Source organism: Diabrotica virgifera, chromosome 6, assembly GCF_917563875.1.
Source record: "Diabrotica virgifera virgifera chromosome 6, PGI_DIABVI_V3a".
Lineage (NCBI taxonomy): Eukaryota > Metazoa > Arthropoda > Insecta > Coleoptera > Chrysomelidae > Diabrotica > Diabrotica virgifera.
The window spans coordinates 133,333,205-133,352,025 of NC_065448.1; the positions used below are offsets into that span (position 1 = coordinate 133,333,205).

At 34.7% G+C, this 18,821-nt stretch overlaps 1 protein-coding gene across 1 annotated transcript; it reads right to left on the reverse strand.

Moving 5' to 3' along the window:
* Positions 1 to 302: 302 nt before the first annotated feature.
* On the reverse strand, positions 303 to 3,469 carry LOC126886030 (uncharacterized). Its single transcript, XM_050652863.1, has 2 exons — positions 3,385 to 3,469; positions 303 to 3,144 (listed from the first exon to the last, which is right to left on the reverse strand). Exon 2 carries the CDS (start codon positions 3,015 to 3,017, stop codon positions 2,484 to 2,486), a length of 534 nt encoding a protein of 177 aa, XP_050508820.1. The 5' UTR covers positions 3,018 to 3,144; positions 3,385 to 3,469; the 3' UTR covers positions 303 to 2,483.
* Between the last annotated feature and the right edge of the window lie 15,352 nt (positions 3,470 to 18,821).

The following is an 18,821-nucleotide window of genomic DNA, read 5'->3' on the forward strand; positions in this document are numbered from 1 at the left end:
GCCATTTTTTATATTATATGCTTAACTAAAACATCACTTATTTGATAACCTTTTCTTAATAGCGATGTTTTAGCTAAGTAATAATGCCTTAGGTTTGAAGCAATACAGTAAAATGTCGTTAACCAACAAAATAAAACGGCAAACTTTGGACAAGAAACATTTATTATTATTAAAGAAATGAAGAAGGTATAAAAACAAAGTAGCAGTCATAGGCAAAATAAAAAATCGAACAAAAAATAAAACTTATCAAATGAATACCAAATTCTTAGATGAAAAGAATGTAATTATTTATGTACTTAATTTCGTAGACTGTTTTAAGAAAAATAACAAAACACATAAGGAATTGAGTGGATATGATGGATAAGATTTTGATGAGACATACAGTAGGAAAAATGAAAGAATACGCATGAACGAACATATAAAACACGCTGTATTTTCCTGTCACCGTGTCACACAAAAAATTTTGTGTGACACGGTGACAGGAAAATGCAGCGTGTTTTATATGTTCGTTCATGGGTATTCTTTCATTTTTCCTACTGTATTTCGCGTGAATCCGAAAGCACTAATAATAGTACTTATACTTGTTTCATGAATCAGGAACTAGATTTATTTTTAAATGTCGTATTTTAAAACATTGTTATCCGTCCTCTCCTCCCGTCTCCCAATCATAGAAATTGTTTATCTTTTAATATTATCATTAACAATATTTAAAAGTTATCAACGTTAACATAAATCTAGTTTCATTCCCCTCCTCGTCATCAGTTTTTGTTGGCAATGTTTTCCAAAATGTCAATTTATGTGGCGGTACTATAGGCGTTAATTTGTCAATTGACGTAGTTTTTCGGTTAAGTTCAACGCCTTTTGGAGAAGTGCTAAATGTGAGAATCATACAACTTGGATTTTTTAAATATCTGTCAGTCATAAATTGCAGATATATAAAATCTTCATTAAAATTATTTTTATATAGTAACCCAAATGAATTTCGTTTAAAACAAACATGTTTCATATTTTATGAGTGACCTCTTGGGTTACTTTTTTGTATACGCCTGTCACTTATAAAATTTTGAACATTAACAAAATTTTGTGGTGAAATAGATTTGACTATCACTTTGGAGTTATTTATCGAAGCAACTGCGTCTTCGAAATCGGTAAAGTAATACAGATTACCCTTCTTCTTCATTGCAAGTTCTACCTGATGGTGAACTTGATCAGCGCTCATACACGTATGATCAGGTTAAAAATAAAATAAGGAAATTTCTTCTGTAGATATTAAGTCACTGTTTACCATATGAACTAATTTAGATAAAAGTAGCCAATTCTTATTTTGCGCTGTACAATTATCTAACCATATATTAATGTTCTGGATATCGCGATTTTTCATTAAACATACATAGAAGGCGCTCATTATATCTTCTTGTGTCCGTCCAGCTATACCATCATGCCACAAAACGGTTAAAGGTTTTTAATTAGATGTTATTGTTCCCAGTGGAGCAAAAATTTGATTGTAAGTAATTAAACGTGGGCAAAAGATTATACTTTTAAAGGATTCTAATCTTGGTAGCATTATGATCTTTTCTAAATCTGAAGGTATATAAATTACATTGTCACTTTGGGCCAGATTTTTATGCTTAGTATACAACTCCCTGGCTTGTGTATACTTAAGGCGATGTTTTAGAAATTCGACACAAGGATTGCAATCTACTACAGTATTACAATCATGTGATGTTTGCTTTTTATGTAAATTAAAAGACTCACACATTTCGCACTCCTCATTACCAAGTCGAGTGAATGAAATAGTTTTGAGTTGTTTGCGATAAACCTCATAGGACATATATTTTATTTTCTTCTGGATATTTTGAACAGAAATCTTTGTACATAGAAGTTATATTGATATCGCTCGGTAAATATCGTCTCAATGACGCGTGCTCGCGTCTGTAGTGCACTATGCAGGATTGAATGATTGTTTGTGGTTAATAATTAACTGGCGATCTATACGAGGCGTTTTCGTTAATGAATGGGATTTGTAACATCAAGTGACCTCAATATTGCGTCGTTATTTTTTTTAACCCAAGGTAGTCAAAAAAAAATTTTACACACGTCAATAACATATCCACTTCTTTTCTTCTTAAACGCAAAACATATTTTCGGCTTTCTTTTAGGTTCACTTGTGTATTTTCTTTTCGGAACTGCTACAGCCACTTGAGACATAACAAAAACTCTTCGCTGTTCAAAAGACAAACTCCAAAAATCAGAGTTTAACTGTGCTCTATCTTGCTCAGTAAATTGCTCAGTATTCTAATTGCTTTTTAGCTCTCTTCTCTTTAATCCGTTCACCTAGGCCAGTGTCATACTTCTTTCGTTTCTATGGTTGGACATCAAGTTCACTTCTCCCCGTACCAGTGCTTTTCGTTTGCATAGTGTGACTATTTTTGTTTTTATTAGTCCAATCTACAATGTGTTTTCTTGGCTCTTTTTTTCCCATTTTAAACGCATCTTAGTTCTCGAAAATCTGTCGTAACGCGTCTTTTTTTATGTTTATTTGACGACAGTGAATTACGGAATGTATGAGATGGTGAAGATTTGGTGAGTGTAGCTGTATAAGTAGAAGGCTCAGTTAAATTTGTGGGAAAAGTTCGTAATTGACTTTTCTTTGGCAATTTTCGGTGCGAAGGAACGTTTTCTGGCAAATTTAAATCGTCTGAATCTTCGCTTGAATCCGGAATATAATCTTCGTCAAGAACTGAGTCCTCTGAATTAAAATCTAATATATTAGGGCATAATGATGGTTTTGTATTATTATCAGGGTGAAAAGAATTATGTTGGATAAAATCAGGTACATTATCAGAAGGAACATCATCTGCTGGCATTTCTTCATTACAAAACATATCAGTGTTTTCTAATGATACGTTGTGAGAGGCTTTGTTTAGCATAGTAATTTCGTTTATCAAATTTCGGGATTGGTAAGATGTTAAACTATTTTGAAGCTCACTAAATTTGTTGAAAACTGCCGACGTCATGGAATATGGTCGAGCATACAAATTGTTTACAAATTATGTTTCCTGTTCGCATCTTAAAGTAATCCGAACTTGGTATTTTTGACGTTACCATTCTAATATGAGTTGAGATCGCCGGGAAATTTTAGAACTGCAAAAAACGAAAAATTACATTTACTAGGAATAATAATAGGTATTATTGGAATAGGATTAGAAAACAAGTAAATATTTCTTAAACAACATAAACTGTCATACACACAAACACACTATCATGAAAACATAAAAAATATACAATCTTTCATCTTGTACAGTACAAGTAGTAATTAAGATTCCATTAACTTTTAAGCGCATTTGTTAAAAATTTTAGTAATAATAGCAAGGAGGAACTTACTAAGAGGAACTTAAATTTTCTTAGCCATATTGATGATTTGGCGTGAAATATCCTGTTCACCAAAAGCGCGTGACGTACTTTCTCCGACCAACAATAGAATACTGACACTGACGATATACCATATGACATATGACCGCAGTGTAGGACAGGTGAGACGGTGAGTGGGAGGTCGCCTAGTGATGTTTTAGCGTAGTATTGTTACTTAAAGGTGTTTTAGTTATGGAACTTCTAGGAGATTATTTATCGCAAAACACGCTAAGGGAGGTTAGCGATGTTTAAGTTTAACATCGTACAGCAATATTTTAAATGTTCCTTAGCTTTAATATCGTTAAGAAAGTTTATCGATATTTTAGTGTAGTAATTGTGTATAACGGGTTTTTAGTTAAGTATTGTTTCGCAATGAAGTGAAATAAACCTTGACTAAAAAAAAGGTAAAGTATGTTAACGGTCTTATAGTTGTATAACTTTGGGCAACGTGGTTTTAGCTAAGTATCTTAAATGAAGATTTAAACAAAATACTATCATTGAAGGCGGTTCCTGATGTTTTAGTTGAGTAATGTGGATAAACGTAGTTTAAGCTGTGTAAAGTTAAATTTTTGTTGTAGATAACGATGTTTTTGCTTATGCTATCTTTGAAACTACAAAACTTAGAAATACGAATCCAGGACAGATCGATAGAGATTTTTTTTTATATAGTGTGGCATCTATAACTCAAAATCGGCCTATGGTGGCTTAGCGATGTTTTAGCTAACGGACGGCAGCGCGAATATAACTACTCCGTAATTATGCCAGGTGGAATGACAAATGGGGTGTCGAATGAACGGTTATAATCCAACGATGGTACTAAAGATGAGCAATCTGGTCAGTCGGTCTGCCTGACCGCGAATATAACTCCTCCGTCACTGTACCAGGTAGAATGACAAATAAGGTGTCGAATGAAAGCTTATAACCAAGGATGGTACTAAAGTTGAGAAATTTGACCAAGGCTGTCTGTCCGCCTGTCCGTCAGACCGCGAATGTAACTACTCCGTCATTATGCCAGGTAGAATGACAAATGAGGTGTCGAATGAAGGGTTATAATCCAACGATGGTACTAAAGATGAGCAATTTGGTCCGTCGGTCTGCCTGACCGCGAATGTAACTCTTACGTCACTGTACCAGGTATAATGACAAATAAGGTGTCGAATGAAAGCTTATAACCAAGGATGGTACTAAAGTTGAGAAATTTGACCAAGGCTGTCTGTCCGCCTGTCCGTCAGACCGCGAATGTAACTACTCCGTCATTATGCCAGGTAGAATGACAAATGAGGTGTCGAATGAAGGGTTATAATCCAACGATGGTACTAAAGATGAGCAATTTGGTCCGTCGGTCTGCCTGACCGCGAATGTAACTCTTACGTCACTGTACCAGGTAGAATGACAAATAAGGTGTCGAATGAAAGCTTATAACCAAGGATGGTACTAAAGTTGAGAAATTTGACCAAGGCTGTCTGTCCGTCTGTCTGTCACACCGCGAATGTAACTACTCCGTCATTATGCCAGGTAGAATGACAAATGAGGTGTCGAATGAAGGGTTATAATCCAACGATGGAAATAAAGATGAGAAATTTGGTACTTCGGTCTGCCTGACCGCGAATATAACTCCTCCGCAACTGTACTTGGTAGAATGACAAATAAGGTGTCGAATGAAAGCTTATAACCAAGGATGGTACTAAAGTTGAGAAATTTGACCAAGGCTGTCTGTCCGTCTGTCCGTCAGACCGCGAATGTAACTATTCCGTCAATATGCCAGGTAGAATGTCAAATGAGGTGTCGAATGAAGGGTTATAATCCAACGATGGTACGAAAGATGAGCAATTTGGTTCGTCGGTCTGCCTGACCGCGAGTGTAACTCTTCCGTCACCGTACCAGGTAGAATGACAAATAAGGTGTCGAATGAAAGCTTATAACCAAGGATGATACAAAAGTTGAGAAATTTGACCAAGGCTGTCTGTCCGTCTGTCCGTCAGACCGCGAATGTAACTACTCCGTCATTATGCCAGGTAGTATGACAAATGAGGTGTCGAATGAACGGTTATAATCCAACAATGGTACTAAAGATGAGCAATTTGGTCCGTCGGTCTGCCTAACCGCGAATATAACTTTTACGTCACTGTACCAGGTAGAATGACAAATAAGGTGTCGAATGAAAGCTTATAACCAAGGATGGTACTAAAGATGAGAAATTTGACCAAGGCAGTCTGTCCATCTGTCCGTCCGACCGCGAATGTAACTACTCCGTCATTATACCAGTTAGAATGACAAATGAGGTGTCGAATGAACAATGAACGGTTCTAATCCAACGATGGTACTAAAGATGAGCAATATGGCCCGTCGGTCTGCCTGACCGCGAATATAACTCCTCCGTCACTGTACTAGGTAGAATGATAAATAAGGTGTCGAATGAAATCTTATAATCCAAGGATGGTACTAAAGATGAGAAATTTGACCAAGGCTGTCTGTCAATCTGTCCGTCCGACCGCGAATGTAATTACTCCGTCATTACGCCAGGTAGAATGACAAATGAGGTGTCGAATGAACGGTTATAATCCAACGATGGTACTAAAGATGAGCAATTTGGTCCGTCGGTCTGCCTGACGGCGAATATAACTCCTCCGTCACTGTACCAGGTAGAATGACAAATAAGGTGTCGAATGAAAGCTTATGGCCAAGGATGGTACTGAAGATGATAAATTTGACCAAGGCTGTCTGTCCATCTGTCTGTCTGACCGCGAATTTAACTACTCCGTCATTATGCCGGGTAGAATGACAAATGGGGTGTCGAATGAACGGTTATATTCCAACGATGGTACTAAAGATGAGCAATTTGGTATGTCGGTCTGCCTGACCGCGAATATAACTCCTCCGTCACTATACCAGGTAGAATGACAAATGAGGTGTCGAATAAAAGCTTATAATCCAAGGATAGTACTAAAGATGAGAAATTTGACCAAGGCTGTCTGTCCATCGGTCCGTCCGACAGCGAATGTAACTACTCCGTCATTATGCTAGGCAGAATGACAGATGAGGTGACGAATGAACGGTTATAATCTAACGATGGTATGTACTAAAGATTCACGCACGCATTTCGTTTCCGAAAGTTGCACTTTCCCGCACGGCGTGCGTGAAGGTAAATTTTTTCCGCACGGCGTGTGGGAAAGTAAAATACCTTGTAATATGACATTATAATATATTATAATACATTCAATAAACTAATATTTAGATATTATTTACTAATTTTTTTAAATTTATCTTATTTTGTTCATGTTTTAATGAAATTACTGCGATAATTCGATGAAATAAAATTATTTTGACATAATATTTAAAAGTCAGATCAGTCTTCTTCTTCTTCTTTAAGTACCGTGCCCAAATTTTTAGGCGTGGGTAGCTTCAATAACAATTTGCCGATATCGTTCTCGATCTTGTGCGGCATGTAACAATTGATCTGCTGATAAGCCAGTCCATTGACGAAGGTTTCGGAGCCATGAATATTTCTTTCGACCAATTCCTCTTTTTCCGTCGATCTTTCCATTGAGTATTTACGGCAGCATCCTGTATCTGCTACCTCTCATTATATGCCCCAGATATTCAAGTTTTCTCTTTTTTATCATCTTCATTAAGTCACCTTCGCCTTGAACTACTCTATTTAAGACTTCTCTGTTTGAAATGCGTTGAACCCAAGATATTCTGAGCATTCTACGATACGACCACATCTCAAAGGCTTCTAATTTGTTCATCATGTTAAACTTCATGATCCAGGTTTCACATCCTTATAATATTACAGGATACACATAACATTTTAGGAACTTGATTCTTAGTTGTAAGTTCAGCTGAGAGTTGCTCAGAATAGATCTAAGTTTCATAAATGCTCCTCTTGCAATTTCTATACAAGTTTTAATTTCTTCATCCGGATTTAGTGTCTCGTTTATCCAACATCCTAGGTATTTAAAATGGTTAACTTTTTTTATTGATTTATCATTGACAATTAGTTGCATAGGGCCGACGTCTTGTTTACTAACCACAAGTAACTTTGTCTTTGTTGCATTTATGTTAAGTCCGTTATTGGAGACATATCAGATCAGGAGAGATATCAGATCAGTAGACAATTACAATGGTTTTGAATTGTCGTCATGGAAATGGAAACCAATATCGTCGTCGTGGTAACCCATTATATTGAAAGTTTGATTTTGACTAGCTTGTCAAAGAATTGACAATTGTGTATTTTCACTTCTAAATAAAAATTTATATAACTCTATTTTTTTGTGGCTTTTTTCCAAACGTAAGGCCCTAGAAAAAATATTATTCCTAACTCGTGCGGAAAGTGTCTTCCCCGCACTCGACTGCTTGCCCGAACTCCGCTATCGCGTCGTTCGGGTCAACGGCAGTCTCGTGCGTGAAAATATTACGTTCCGCACTAGTTAGGAAAATAACAATTTTATGAGGTCGATATTTTCCGAGTTGTGGGGAAAATAGTGACAGTTAGAGTTAGAGCATAACTATTGAATTGTCTCGTTAATAATGAGTTTTACGATAAAAATGTAGGTAACTATACAAAAATAGAACTTAAGTAGATAGAATTAACTTTTACATAATTTTGATCTCTTTCATTTTTTTACGAATATTTAAAATTGTTTCAAATATGATTTCCTACAATTTCTTTTTGACAATTTTTGTCGTGCGGTTGATATTTTTCGAGTTAAGCGGGAATATACTAAAAAGAGGGGAAGCATAATTATTGAATTGAATCTTGTCTTCGAGCTGCCCCAAAGTTTATATTTCTAACCTTTAGGGGAGGTCAATAGTGGTATAAATTTAAAATTGCGACTGAATTCTGAAGCGTTAGCCGTCATTTTGATTTTAAAGGAGAACCGTTAATGCTAAATACCTCCACTATTTTCAACTTTTCTACTCTACTGCTCATTATTTATAATAATGAGCAGTAATATTTATAATAATGTAATAGGTAGCAAGACTGTTTAACGCGCTCTATCTGAATCTGCGTTTCATTAGTGTACAGATGGGCAACCGCTTTTTGGTACGAAAATATTGATTAGCAATTAAATTTAAGCATGAATTGTAATTTCGATTACCAAATATCGAATTCCGAATTCCAATTGTGAGTTCTTTCAAAAATCGTGCAGCATATGGGCAGGGGCGTAACAGAGGGCCCCGCAGCATGAAGCTTGCGGGGGGGCCCCAATCGCTTAATGGCCCCATCTTGTCATCTGATGTTATGTAAAAATCTGTTATTGTTATATTATTTTTACGTTGTCTGTTTAAATTTAAAAACGTAAAAATTTCTAACTAGACGTATTTGCCAAGTGAGTCATCTCATAATATCTAGAAACTTAATCCCTTCCGGCCTAACGAAATTTTATGGCAGCGACAATAAATTATATAATGATTTGTACGTGACTATTGAATGATATTAGAATTGCAATTTGACGAATTTAAGAACAATATTTTTAAATCTAAAAATGGTTTTTCTTTCTCTCTGTTCTTTACCTACTTTTAATATTTCGATACAATATTATCGCCAGTAATTTCATACTGGTTGTTTGCATTAAATGTTATTTATGTTTGTGTTGTTTTACGGTTATAGTTGCATCAGTTATTTATTTAACAATTATTGACGACTTTTCTTGTGTAATCATTGGACAATCTCTCAACAGATAAACGGTAAGATAAGGAAATTATAACACTTACATTGTTTCGTTTTCGGAAAAAATCAAACAAGCTTATATTTTTCTACAATATTTTTTTGTTAGTTAATATATCTTATCTTAAAGTGAAAAGTTCTACTCACAGATGCCTCTAATTGCTTATTAATTCTTTAAACAATAAAACTGTTTTATATTAAATAATTTTAAAAGATATCGGTGAATTCATCATTTTACTTTGTTCAAAAATATTTCTATTTGCTTTTTGATTATGCTGAATTCGAATATGTCATTAAATCAGGGCCATAAGTACGATGTTGGGGGCCCCGGAGCAAACGTGGTCTGGGAGCCCCCTACCGGGGGGTCTGGGTTTAATCACCCAGCAGAAGGAGTCCGGGAAAATTGATATTTAACCACTTGAAAACGTATTTTAATGTACTCCATGACTGAAATTTCCTGTACATATTGCTATTTTAGTTGACCAACACAAAAATAATTTGAAATCACATGATTTTAAGCTAAATATTTATCATCAATATAACATCTTTTCTGTTTTTATTAAAAATATACTACATATAATGTTACTTATATTCTTCGGCTATAATGTAGGTTTTTAATCGCGTTATATTGCCCAGAGGCAGTATAACGCGATTACAATCGCGGTGCCCCCTTCGCCGGGGCCCCGAGGCACTGCCCCGGTTGCCCCAATGGTAGTTACGGCCCTGTCAGACATTACAATTTGAAAATTCAAAATAAATTTTTTTGAGCACTTATACAGTATGTCTGCGTGGCTTCGAACCATACGGGAAACATTTTTATTATCAATTTTACGAAAAAAGTTATTCTTCATGAAATGCTCTGAATGGTCTTAAATCTGAGATACAAAATAAGCCAGATAAACGATCAGATATTAAAGCTTATCAGTTTTATACAAGTCAAAACATAGGAATTTAACTTAAGGATAAAGTATTTTTATATTTAACAATATACGATTTTAATTTTAATATGTAATTACATCCTTGTAAATAAAAAAATAATTTTTCCAAATATTTCTCAAATTACCGATAACCAACATCATTTTATTACAATTATAATAACTATTTTATTATTAATTTTTTAATTTTACGAAAAAATTCTGTATAAAATTCTTATCAGATTCTTTATAAAAAGCTCTGCATTATCTCAAAACGAAGATTCAATCGTAATAGATCACATTTTACCAACTTTATACGAGGTATGTCGAAAAATATGAATTTCTCTCTAAGAGTTACCTAAGTACCTTTATAGTTCACAATATTTCAACTGGAATGATATAATTGCATATTTAAACATAGTTTTTAATTGCGAACAACTTTTTATAATAAAATTCTTCAATATTGTAAAATATAAAGGTGGTATAGGTACTATTGAGCGAAGTTAATATTTTTTGATATACCTAGTATAAAATCAATAAAATTTAATATCTGATTATTGCAACCTAAGTTTTATACCATGCAGAGCATTTTATGAAGAATAACTTTTTTTTTGTAATATAGATATGTAATAAAAAAGTTTCCCATAGGTTCCAAGCTACGTAAACACACTGTATAAGAAATCAAGAAATGATTGTTTTAACATTTACTATTTTTAAAGCTGGTTATTGTACAGAAAACAACAAAAGAAGTTGTTTATTTCGAATGGATCTGTATACCAACAAAGATGAGAATTAATGTAAGTTGTTATGAACAGTGAATGATAACGCTAACATAAAAAAGTTTTTGTTAAATAAGTCGTATTTAGTAATTGTTTAAAGCGGGAGCAGTCGCGCTCACTTCTGTCACGTAGGCAGTCGCGCGTAGAACAAAATCTAACAATACAAATTTAAAACAAAGTTCAATTTTATAATATTTTTGTTTGCTTGTTATGTTAAAAATATCTATTTCTAACAATTTTAAAACTAATTGGTTCCCACCAAAGCCATAAATTCCACAAAAAAAAAATAAAAATGAAATTAAAATTTTTTTAAAAAATCCTACGCATTACTACAATCTTCTTCGAGGCACTTACAAGTGGAAAATTATGTTGCAAAATTTTTCATTAAGTTATCACGGAAAATGATAAAAAGTTGGATTTTTTCTAACGGCGTGACTGCTCCCGGGTTAAAAGGGGCCCCATTTTAAATTCTGCGGGGGGGCCCGACGGAGTTTGTTACGCCACTGCATATGGGGAATGAGCTAAGGCTATGGGAATCATGTTGTAATGATTCGCTTATATTAAATCTTTTGCTCACTCTGCTTTGTATAACCCTGTTCAAAACATTTCCTATTTGTGATGATAATTGCTGGTCCTGAAAACGATAATATTGGTTGTAATACAAAAAAAACCTGTTCATTTTTGTAAATGTAACGTAAAATGTATTTAGTCATCATCATCATCATCAATGGCGTTATAACTATTCGAGACTCGTTGCCACATTTTTTATCATTTAAATCAATACAGATGTCCACGATGTGATATTTGATACCGTTCACGTTATCAACACAAATAATAAAAAATTAATGTGTTCCTCGGTCGATTATAGAAATGTCACATCAGCAACTTGTTAATTATCGTGTTTTGACTGGAATAAGGATGTGAATTTCAACCGAATTTTTAACGTGCATACAAAGTGCACATACAGTTTTTTTGTTTTATGCTTATTTTTTATTATAATAAATATGTTGATTTTCACCCAATCTTGAGCAAAAATTTGGTTTTGACTTCTGAGTAATACTAAAAAGTCAAAAATCGTTATAACTAAAAAATCTCAACAGAGTTATGCTCGATAAACTCATAAGCTAATAAAATATTTTTGATCTTTTTGATTCACATGATTCACTGAGCGTTGGCTAATTTTTTAATATTTTTCCTTATTTTTTTTTAATTCATTGAATTATAGTGAATAAATATGCTTATTTAATTTAAAAATAAAATAATACTATCCTTTTCTTCTTGATGTGCCTATCCGTGACGAATGTTGGCGATCATCATGGCAATCTTCACTTTATCTGTAGCAACGCGGAAAAGCTGCACAGATGTTGTGTTGAACCAGGTTCTGAGGTTCTTTAACCAGGATGTTCTTCTTTTTCTTGGACCTGGACCTCGCTTTCCAAATATTTTTCCTTGCAGGATGGCTTGTAGGAGGGCATATCTGGATTCATTTCGCATAATGTGTCCAAAGTATTCCAACTTTTGAGATTTGATGGTGGTTAATACTTCTCGGTTTTCCCCAATCTTCTATAACGACCTCCTCATTTGTGACCCGATCAGTCCATGGGATCTTAAGAATTCTATCATACGTTCAAAAAAATTTTAAAAAATATGCTTGAAATATTTATTTCAAACTCGATGCTCACCCCACCTTAAGAATAGCTATGACACGATTTTAATAGGGAAGACATGCAAGTCGTTTTTGTCTATACATTTAATTAAAAAAAAAAAAAACGTTTTATCCGGAAAGCAGATGGATGCAGGTCGACATAAATATATTTGGATCTTAGACTATAACCTTGTTAGTAGGAAATCGTTTGTAGTTTCGTAGAGTTTTGCTATCAGCCGTTGATGATTTGCCGATGAACGCTACTCGTGTTATTTCTTTCCGTTTATGTTCACAAGAGCATGTGTTAACAAGTAATTGGACTTCGTAAGTCCTAGGTTTTCATCCAAAGTAATCGAAAGTAGAACTGGAAGTCGATATTTGAACTCTTCGAGTAACTTTGCGTCGATTCATATAGGATTTTACTAATTTTGGATCATCTTCATTTACATTCATATCATACTTTGAGTCACTTTAAAACAGGTACTTGCGGTTGCAACTCTAAAACTGAAGTCCGATGTCAAATTACTCATTTCTAATACCATCCTTGTGTTATAAGCTTTAATTCAAAACCTCATTATTTGTCATTATATCTGTAATAATACGGAGGAGTTGTATGTAGGAGGACAGACGCAAAGACACTCATGAAACCGGAAGTATATATTTGTTCTCTCCTTACGAAAGCTCGTCGAATAATATATCACTTTTACTATTCCGGTGACTTTAAAACAGTACTTCCGGTCGCATTTCTAAAACCGGAAGTCCTTGGTCAAATTTCTCACCTTTAGTACCATCCTTGGATTATAAGTTTTCATTCGACACCTCATTTGTCATTCTACCTGGTATAGTGACGGAGAAGTTATATTTGCGGTCACGCAGACCGACGGACCTAATTGCTCATCTTTAGTACCATCGTTGGATTATAATCGTTCATTCGAAACCTCATTTGTCATTTTCCCTGGCATAATGACGGAGTATTTACATTCGCGCTCGGACGGACAGATGAACAGACAGCCTTAGTCAAATGTTTCATCTTTAGTACCATCCTCGGTTATAAGCTTTCATTCGACACCTTATTTGCCATTCTACCTGGTACAGTGACGGAGGAGTTATAATCGCGGTCAGGCAGACCGACGGACCAAATTGCTCATCTTTAGTACCATCGTTTAATTATAACCATTCATTCGACACCTTATTTGTCATTCTACCTGGCATAATGACGGAGTAGTTACATTCGCGGTCGGACGGACACATGGACATCCAGCCTTGGTTAAATTTCTCATCTTTAGTACCATCTTTGTATTATAAGCTTTCATTCGACACCTCATTTGTCATTCTACCTAGTACAGTGACGAGTGAGTTATATTCGCGGTCAGACAGACCGACGGACCAAATTGCTCATCTTAAGTACCATCGCTGGATTATAACCGTTCATTCGACACCTCATTTGTCATTCTACCTGGTATAATCACGGAGTACTTACATTCGCAGTTGGACGGACAGATGGGCAGACAGTCTTGGTCAAATTTATCATCTTTAGTACAATCCTTGGTTATAAGCTCTCATTCGACACCTTATTTGTCATTCTACCTGGTACAGTGACGGAGGAGATATATTTGCGGTCAGACATACCGACGGACCAAATTTCTCATCTTTAGTACTATCGTTGAATTATAACCGTTCATTCGATACCTCATTTGTCATTCTACCTGGTACAGTGACAGAGGAATTCGCGGTCAGGCAGACCGACGGACCAAATTGCTCATCTTTGGTACCATTGTTGGATAATAACCGTTCATTCGACACCTCATTTGTCATTCTACCTGGCATAATGACGGAGTAGTTACATTCGCGGTCGGACGGACAGATGGACAGCCAGCTTTGGTCAAATTTCTCATCTTTAGTACCATCCTTGGAGCTTTCATTCGACACCTCATTTGTCATTCTACCTGGTACAGTGACGGAGGAGTTATATTCGCGGTCAGGCAGACCGACGGACCAAATTGCTCATCTTTAGTACCATCGTTGGATTATAACCGTTCATTCGACACCTCATTTGTCATTCTACCTGGCATAATGACGGAGTAGTTACATTCGCGGTCGGACGGACAGATGGACAGCCAGCTTTGGTCAAATTTCTCATCTTTAGTACCATCCTTGGATTATAAGCTTTCATTCGATACCTCATTTGTCATTCTACCTAGTACAGTGACGGAGGAGTTATATTCGCGGTCAGGCAGACCGACGGACCAAATTTCTCATCTTTAGTACCATCGTTGAATTATAATCGTTCTTTCGATACCTCATTTGTCATTCTACCTGGTACAGTGACAGAGGAATTTGCGGTCAGGCATACCGACGGACCAAATTGCTCATCTTTGGTACCATTGTTGGATAATAACCGTTCATTCGACACCTCATTTGTCATTCTATCTGCCTGGCATAATGACGGAGTAGTTACATTCGCGGTCGGACGGACAGATGGACAGACTGCCTTGGTCAAATTTCTCATCTTTAGTACCATCCTTCGTTATATGCTTTCATTCGACACCTCATCTGTCATTCTACCTGGCATAATGACGGAATAGTTACATTCGCGGTCGGACGGACAGATGGACAGACAGCCTTGGTCAAATTTATCATCTTTAGTACCATCCTTGGTTATAAGCTTTCATTCGACACCTTATTTGTCATTCTACCTGGTACAGTGACGGAGAAGGTATATTCGCGGTCAGGCAGACCGACGGAACAAATTGCTCATCTTTAGTACCATCGTTGGATTATAACCGTTCATTCGACACCTCATTTGTCATTCTACCTGGCATAATGACGGAGTAGTTATATTCGCGGTCGGACGTACCGACGGACAGACAGTCTAAATTTCTCATCTTTAGTACCATCCTTGGATTATAAGCATTCATTTGACAACTTTTTTCGGCAAAATTATTTCTTGGGGATTTTTTGTCCGGGATTTTTTGTGGGGATATTTTGTCCAAAAAAAATTGTGGGGAATATCTGTCCGGGATTTTTTGCGAGGATTTTTTGTCCGGGGATTATTTGTCCGGGGATTATTTGCGGGGATTATTTGTGGGGATTTTTTGTGGGGATTTTTTGTCCGGGGATTTTTTGTCCGGGGATAATTTGTGGGGATTTTTTGTCCGGGATTATTTGTCCGGGGATTATTTGTCCTAGCTTCCGCGATTACATATTTCTTATTATAATTAAATACCATGTTGACACTTATCCAAGATTGGGCAGTTCCGTGTGGGTGTCGTATAGCTGCGCTAGAGAAATGTCTATTTTAGAGTTGATGTGTATTAACATTACAAATTAATTAGAATTAATTAGAATTAATAAGTATAGATATTATTTGTACAGTAAACAAAAAACAAAGAAAATATCTGACAAGTAATGACATAAACGTGACCATGATGAAAAGTCTCATTCTAATGATTTCGCAGTGCTCTGACGTCAGAAATTTTTACCTACGTAAGCGTGCTTTTATAGCAAAATGACTATACTCACATATTATTTTGTTTCTTCAATATACCATGTAATAACACTGCAGCGAATCCTATAACCGATAATCCTGCTATAATCCCAAAGCAGCACATAGTGGTATTAAGAGAGACTATGATTACGTTAAATTATTATTAATTAGGATTGATTAAATAGCGTGTATGGTTATTATTCGATGTCGGTGCTGGACTTTTTGGGACTTTTTAAAGCTTTAAAAATTTACGAGAACTTTGATATGTGTATTCGGTATAGTGTGTATGAGTTATAAATTTATTAGCAGCTCTTCTGTACTTTGCAGAAAATGGACCGCCAAAGGGGGAGGGTGAGTGTCCAAGCCCGACACGGCGCATATTTTGCTCAATAAATGTATTCAAATAAGTGAAGTGTTTTCTCAAAAGTTAATAGGTGTCGTGTTCCGAAATCGAATAAATATTTAATTGGTTCCATAAGAGATCCTAAAGGTATTGCTTTTAAACCGATCAAAGAAAATTACAATACATGTAAATCAAAATGTAATTCCGTACAGGTTGGAATAAATTTTTTATCATAGTCTAACTCAAAACAAAAGACATTTTCAAGAAATTATATGATTCATATTAGGGGATCATTGGTTAAATAATTTAAAATGGGTATTTTTTGCTCAAAATTTACTTTTTTAGCTGCTGCGGTAATTCATGTTTTTATTAAGGTTTTTATACTTCTTTTTCTGCAAACCTGAAGAAACATTATTTTATATAAGACTTACTAAATTAAATTTTGCCCTTAATTTATGACAACAATTGTAAATCAAATTTGGAAAACAAATTTTCAAAAAAATATTATTTGCATTATAAATAAACACTATAAAACATTTATTGTAAAAAGTGTCATTTAGATTTACGCCTTCAGTATTATTTCCTGACATCTATTGTTGAAATTTAGCTTATTTCTTGTCGTACGTTTCTTTGGGTTTTTCGGTAACAGATTCTCAGTCGCATTTTTGGCTTTGTTAACTATTTTTTCAGAAATATCGAATTTCTCTTGCATTCTGATTTTTTGAAGTTATACTTCTTTACCGGCGAATTGAGGGTGAATTTTTATAAGTTAAAACCTATGATCCCGGCGCATGCGCATTATAACTTTGTTCTGATTGGATGTTCAAATGACATGTCAAAAATTATTAAATATAGCGGCTGTGGCACAGCTGTAGTTAGATTATTTATGGTTGTTGCGTTTTAAAATTTTTGTGAAAAGAAACAACAAACAAAATTAATTAATAGTTATACTGCCTTTTTGAATAGATTTCATATACCTATATTTTTGGACTTTTGGACAAGGAAAACTCATTCTAATTTGGTAAGTAGTTTTTATTATAATCACATTGTAATTATAGGTTTGGATTAAGTTGAAATACAGTAGAGCGTCGATTATCCGAACTAATTGGGGGACATAGGTGTTCGGAAAACCGATTTGTTCGGAAAATTGAACTACAATATATTGATACATATTTATAGTCATACATATTTATCCACAAGTGAATAAAAGCCATATTTATATACCTACATATTTATTTATATCTTGATAATGACAACTAGCAACTAAACAAAAAAGTGCAGTTTTTGCAACAACATAATTATTTCTGGATACAATATTGAAGAAAATTAAAGATATTTTAAGCGTCAATTACTAACGCTTGCTCGGTATTCGAGTGCGGGACGCGGGAGTCGATAGTTCGAATAAGCGGTCGTTCGGTTGATCCACGTTCGGATGATCGACGCTCTACTGTACATTTATTTTCTCAAGAATGGGGATTTTAGAGAGAAATCCCAAATTAGGTCCGATTTTTATTGTTAAATTATGATTTTTTGGCGTAGATTTATTTATCTAGTAGGTATGTAATGCTTTGATTTACATACTTAATTTGATTACCAACAAAAGTTCTACCAATCTTCATCTAATATATTGTTTTCTTACGGATTTGTTTTATTCTTATATTTTCTTCCACAAAACTTAAACTACATAATTTAATTATATTCAAAACAACTGTCAAACAGTAAAACGTTCAGTTACCCTATTTTTCCACATGACAAATAATGTGGAATTGGACGAGTGAGTCTAGGCTTCGATTACGAATCAAAGCGCCACGAAATTCACGGGTTCGATTCCCGATGCAAGTTTTTATTTTTTTATTTTTTTATGCATTTTATGATTGTAAGTATATTTATTATATATTTTTTTTTTCAGAAAATGCGTATTTAAAATTTTTGCCAACAATTATTATCGTTCAGAAATCATTTTTTCTTTGTGGCATTTTTCAATGTGTTTGTGTGCGTTTTATTCTTTTATTTTTTTAAATTTTTGGTATTGTCTTAAAAATCACATAATATGTAGTAGAAGTATAACTTCTTACGTGTGTACAAAGTACACACACATTCTTTTTTTGACAATGTCACTCGGGCCAGAGGTACTTGAGTTTATAAGCCTGTCGCCCTTAGGGTATAAACATCTATTAATGCCCTTGATGCATAAATAACTACTATATGCTACCCAAAACTAAAAATAAACATTGAAATTGGTCCATTATTAAAGAAGAAATTGCAAAGTACATACTACTGCACCTCCAAAAGTTTTCATTTAATCTTGCTACGGAAATCTTTATTTTGTAAAATATTCTAAAATTTTAACTTTATGTAAAAATGACATTGTTGAGTAGTAGGGTTGATAATTTAACTTAGGCACTTTAAAATGTTAATATTGATACAGAAACAAATTATGAATTTTTAAACTTGGAAAAAATATCTCGGCAAAAAATGGATCTAGAAATTTTTTTCTTCTGCAAGTGTGTCAAATACTACCAGGAACACAAATATTAAAAAATAATTTCCAAATTTTTAATCCCGGCGATG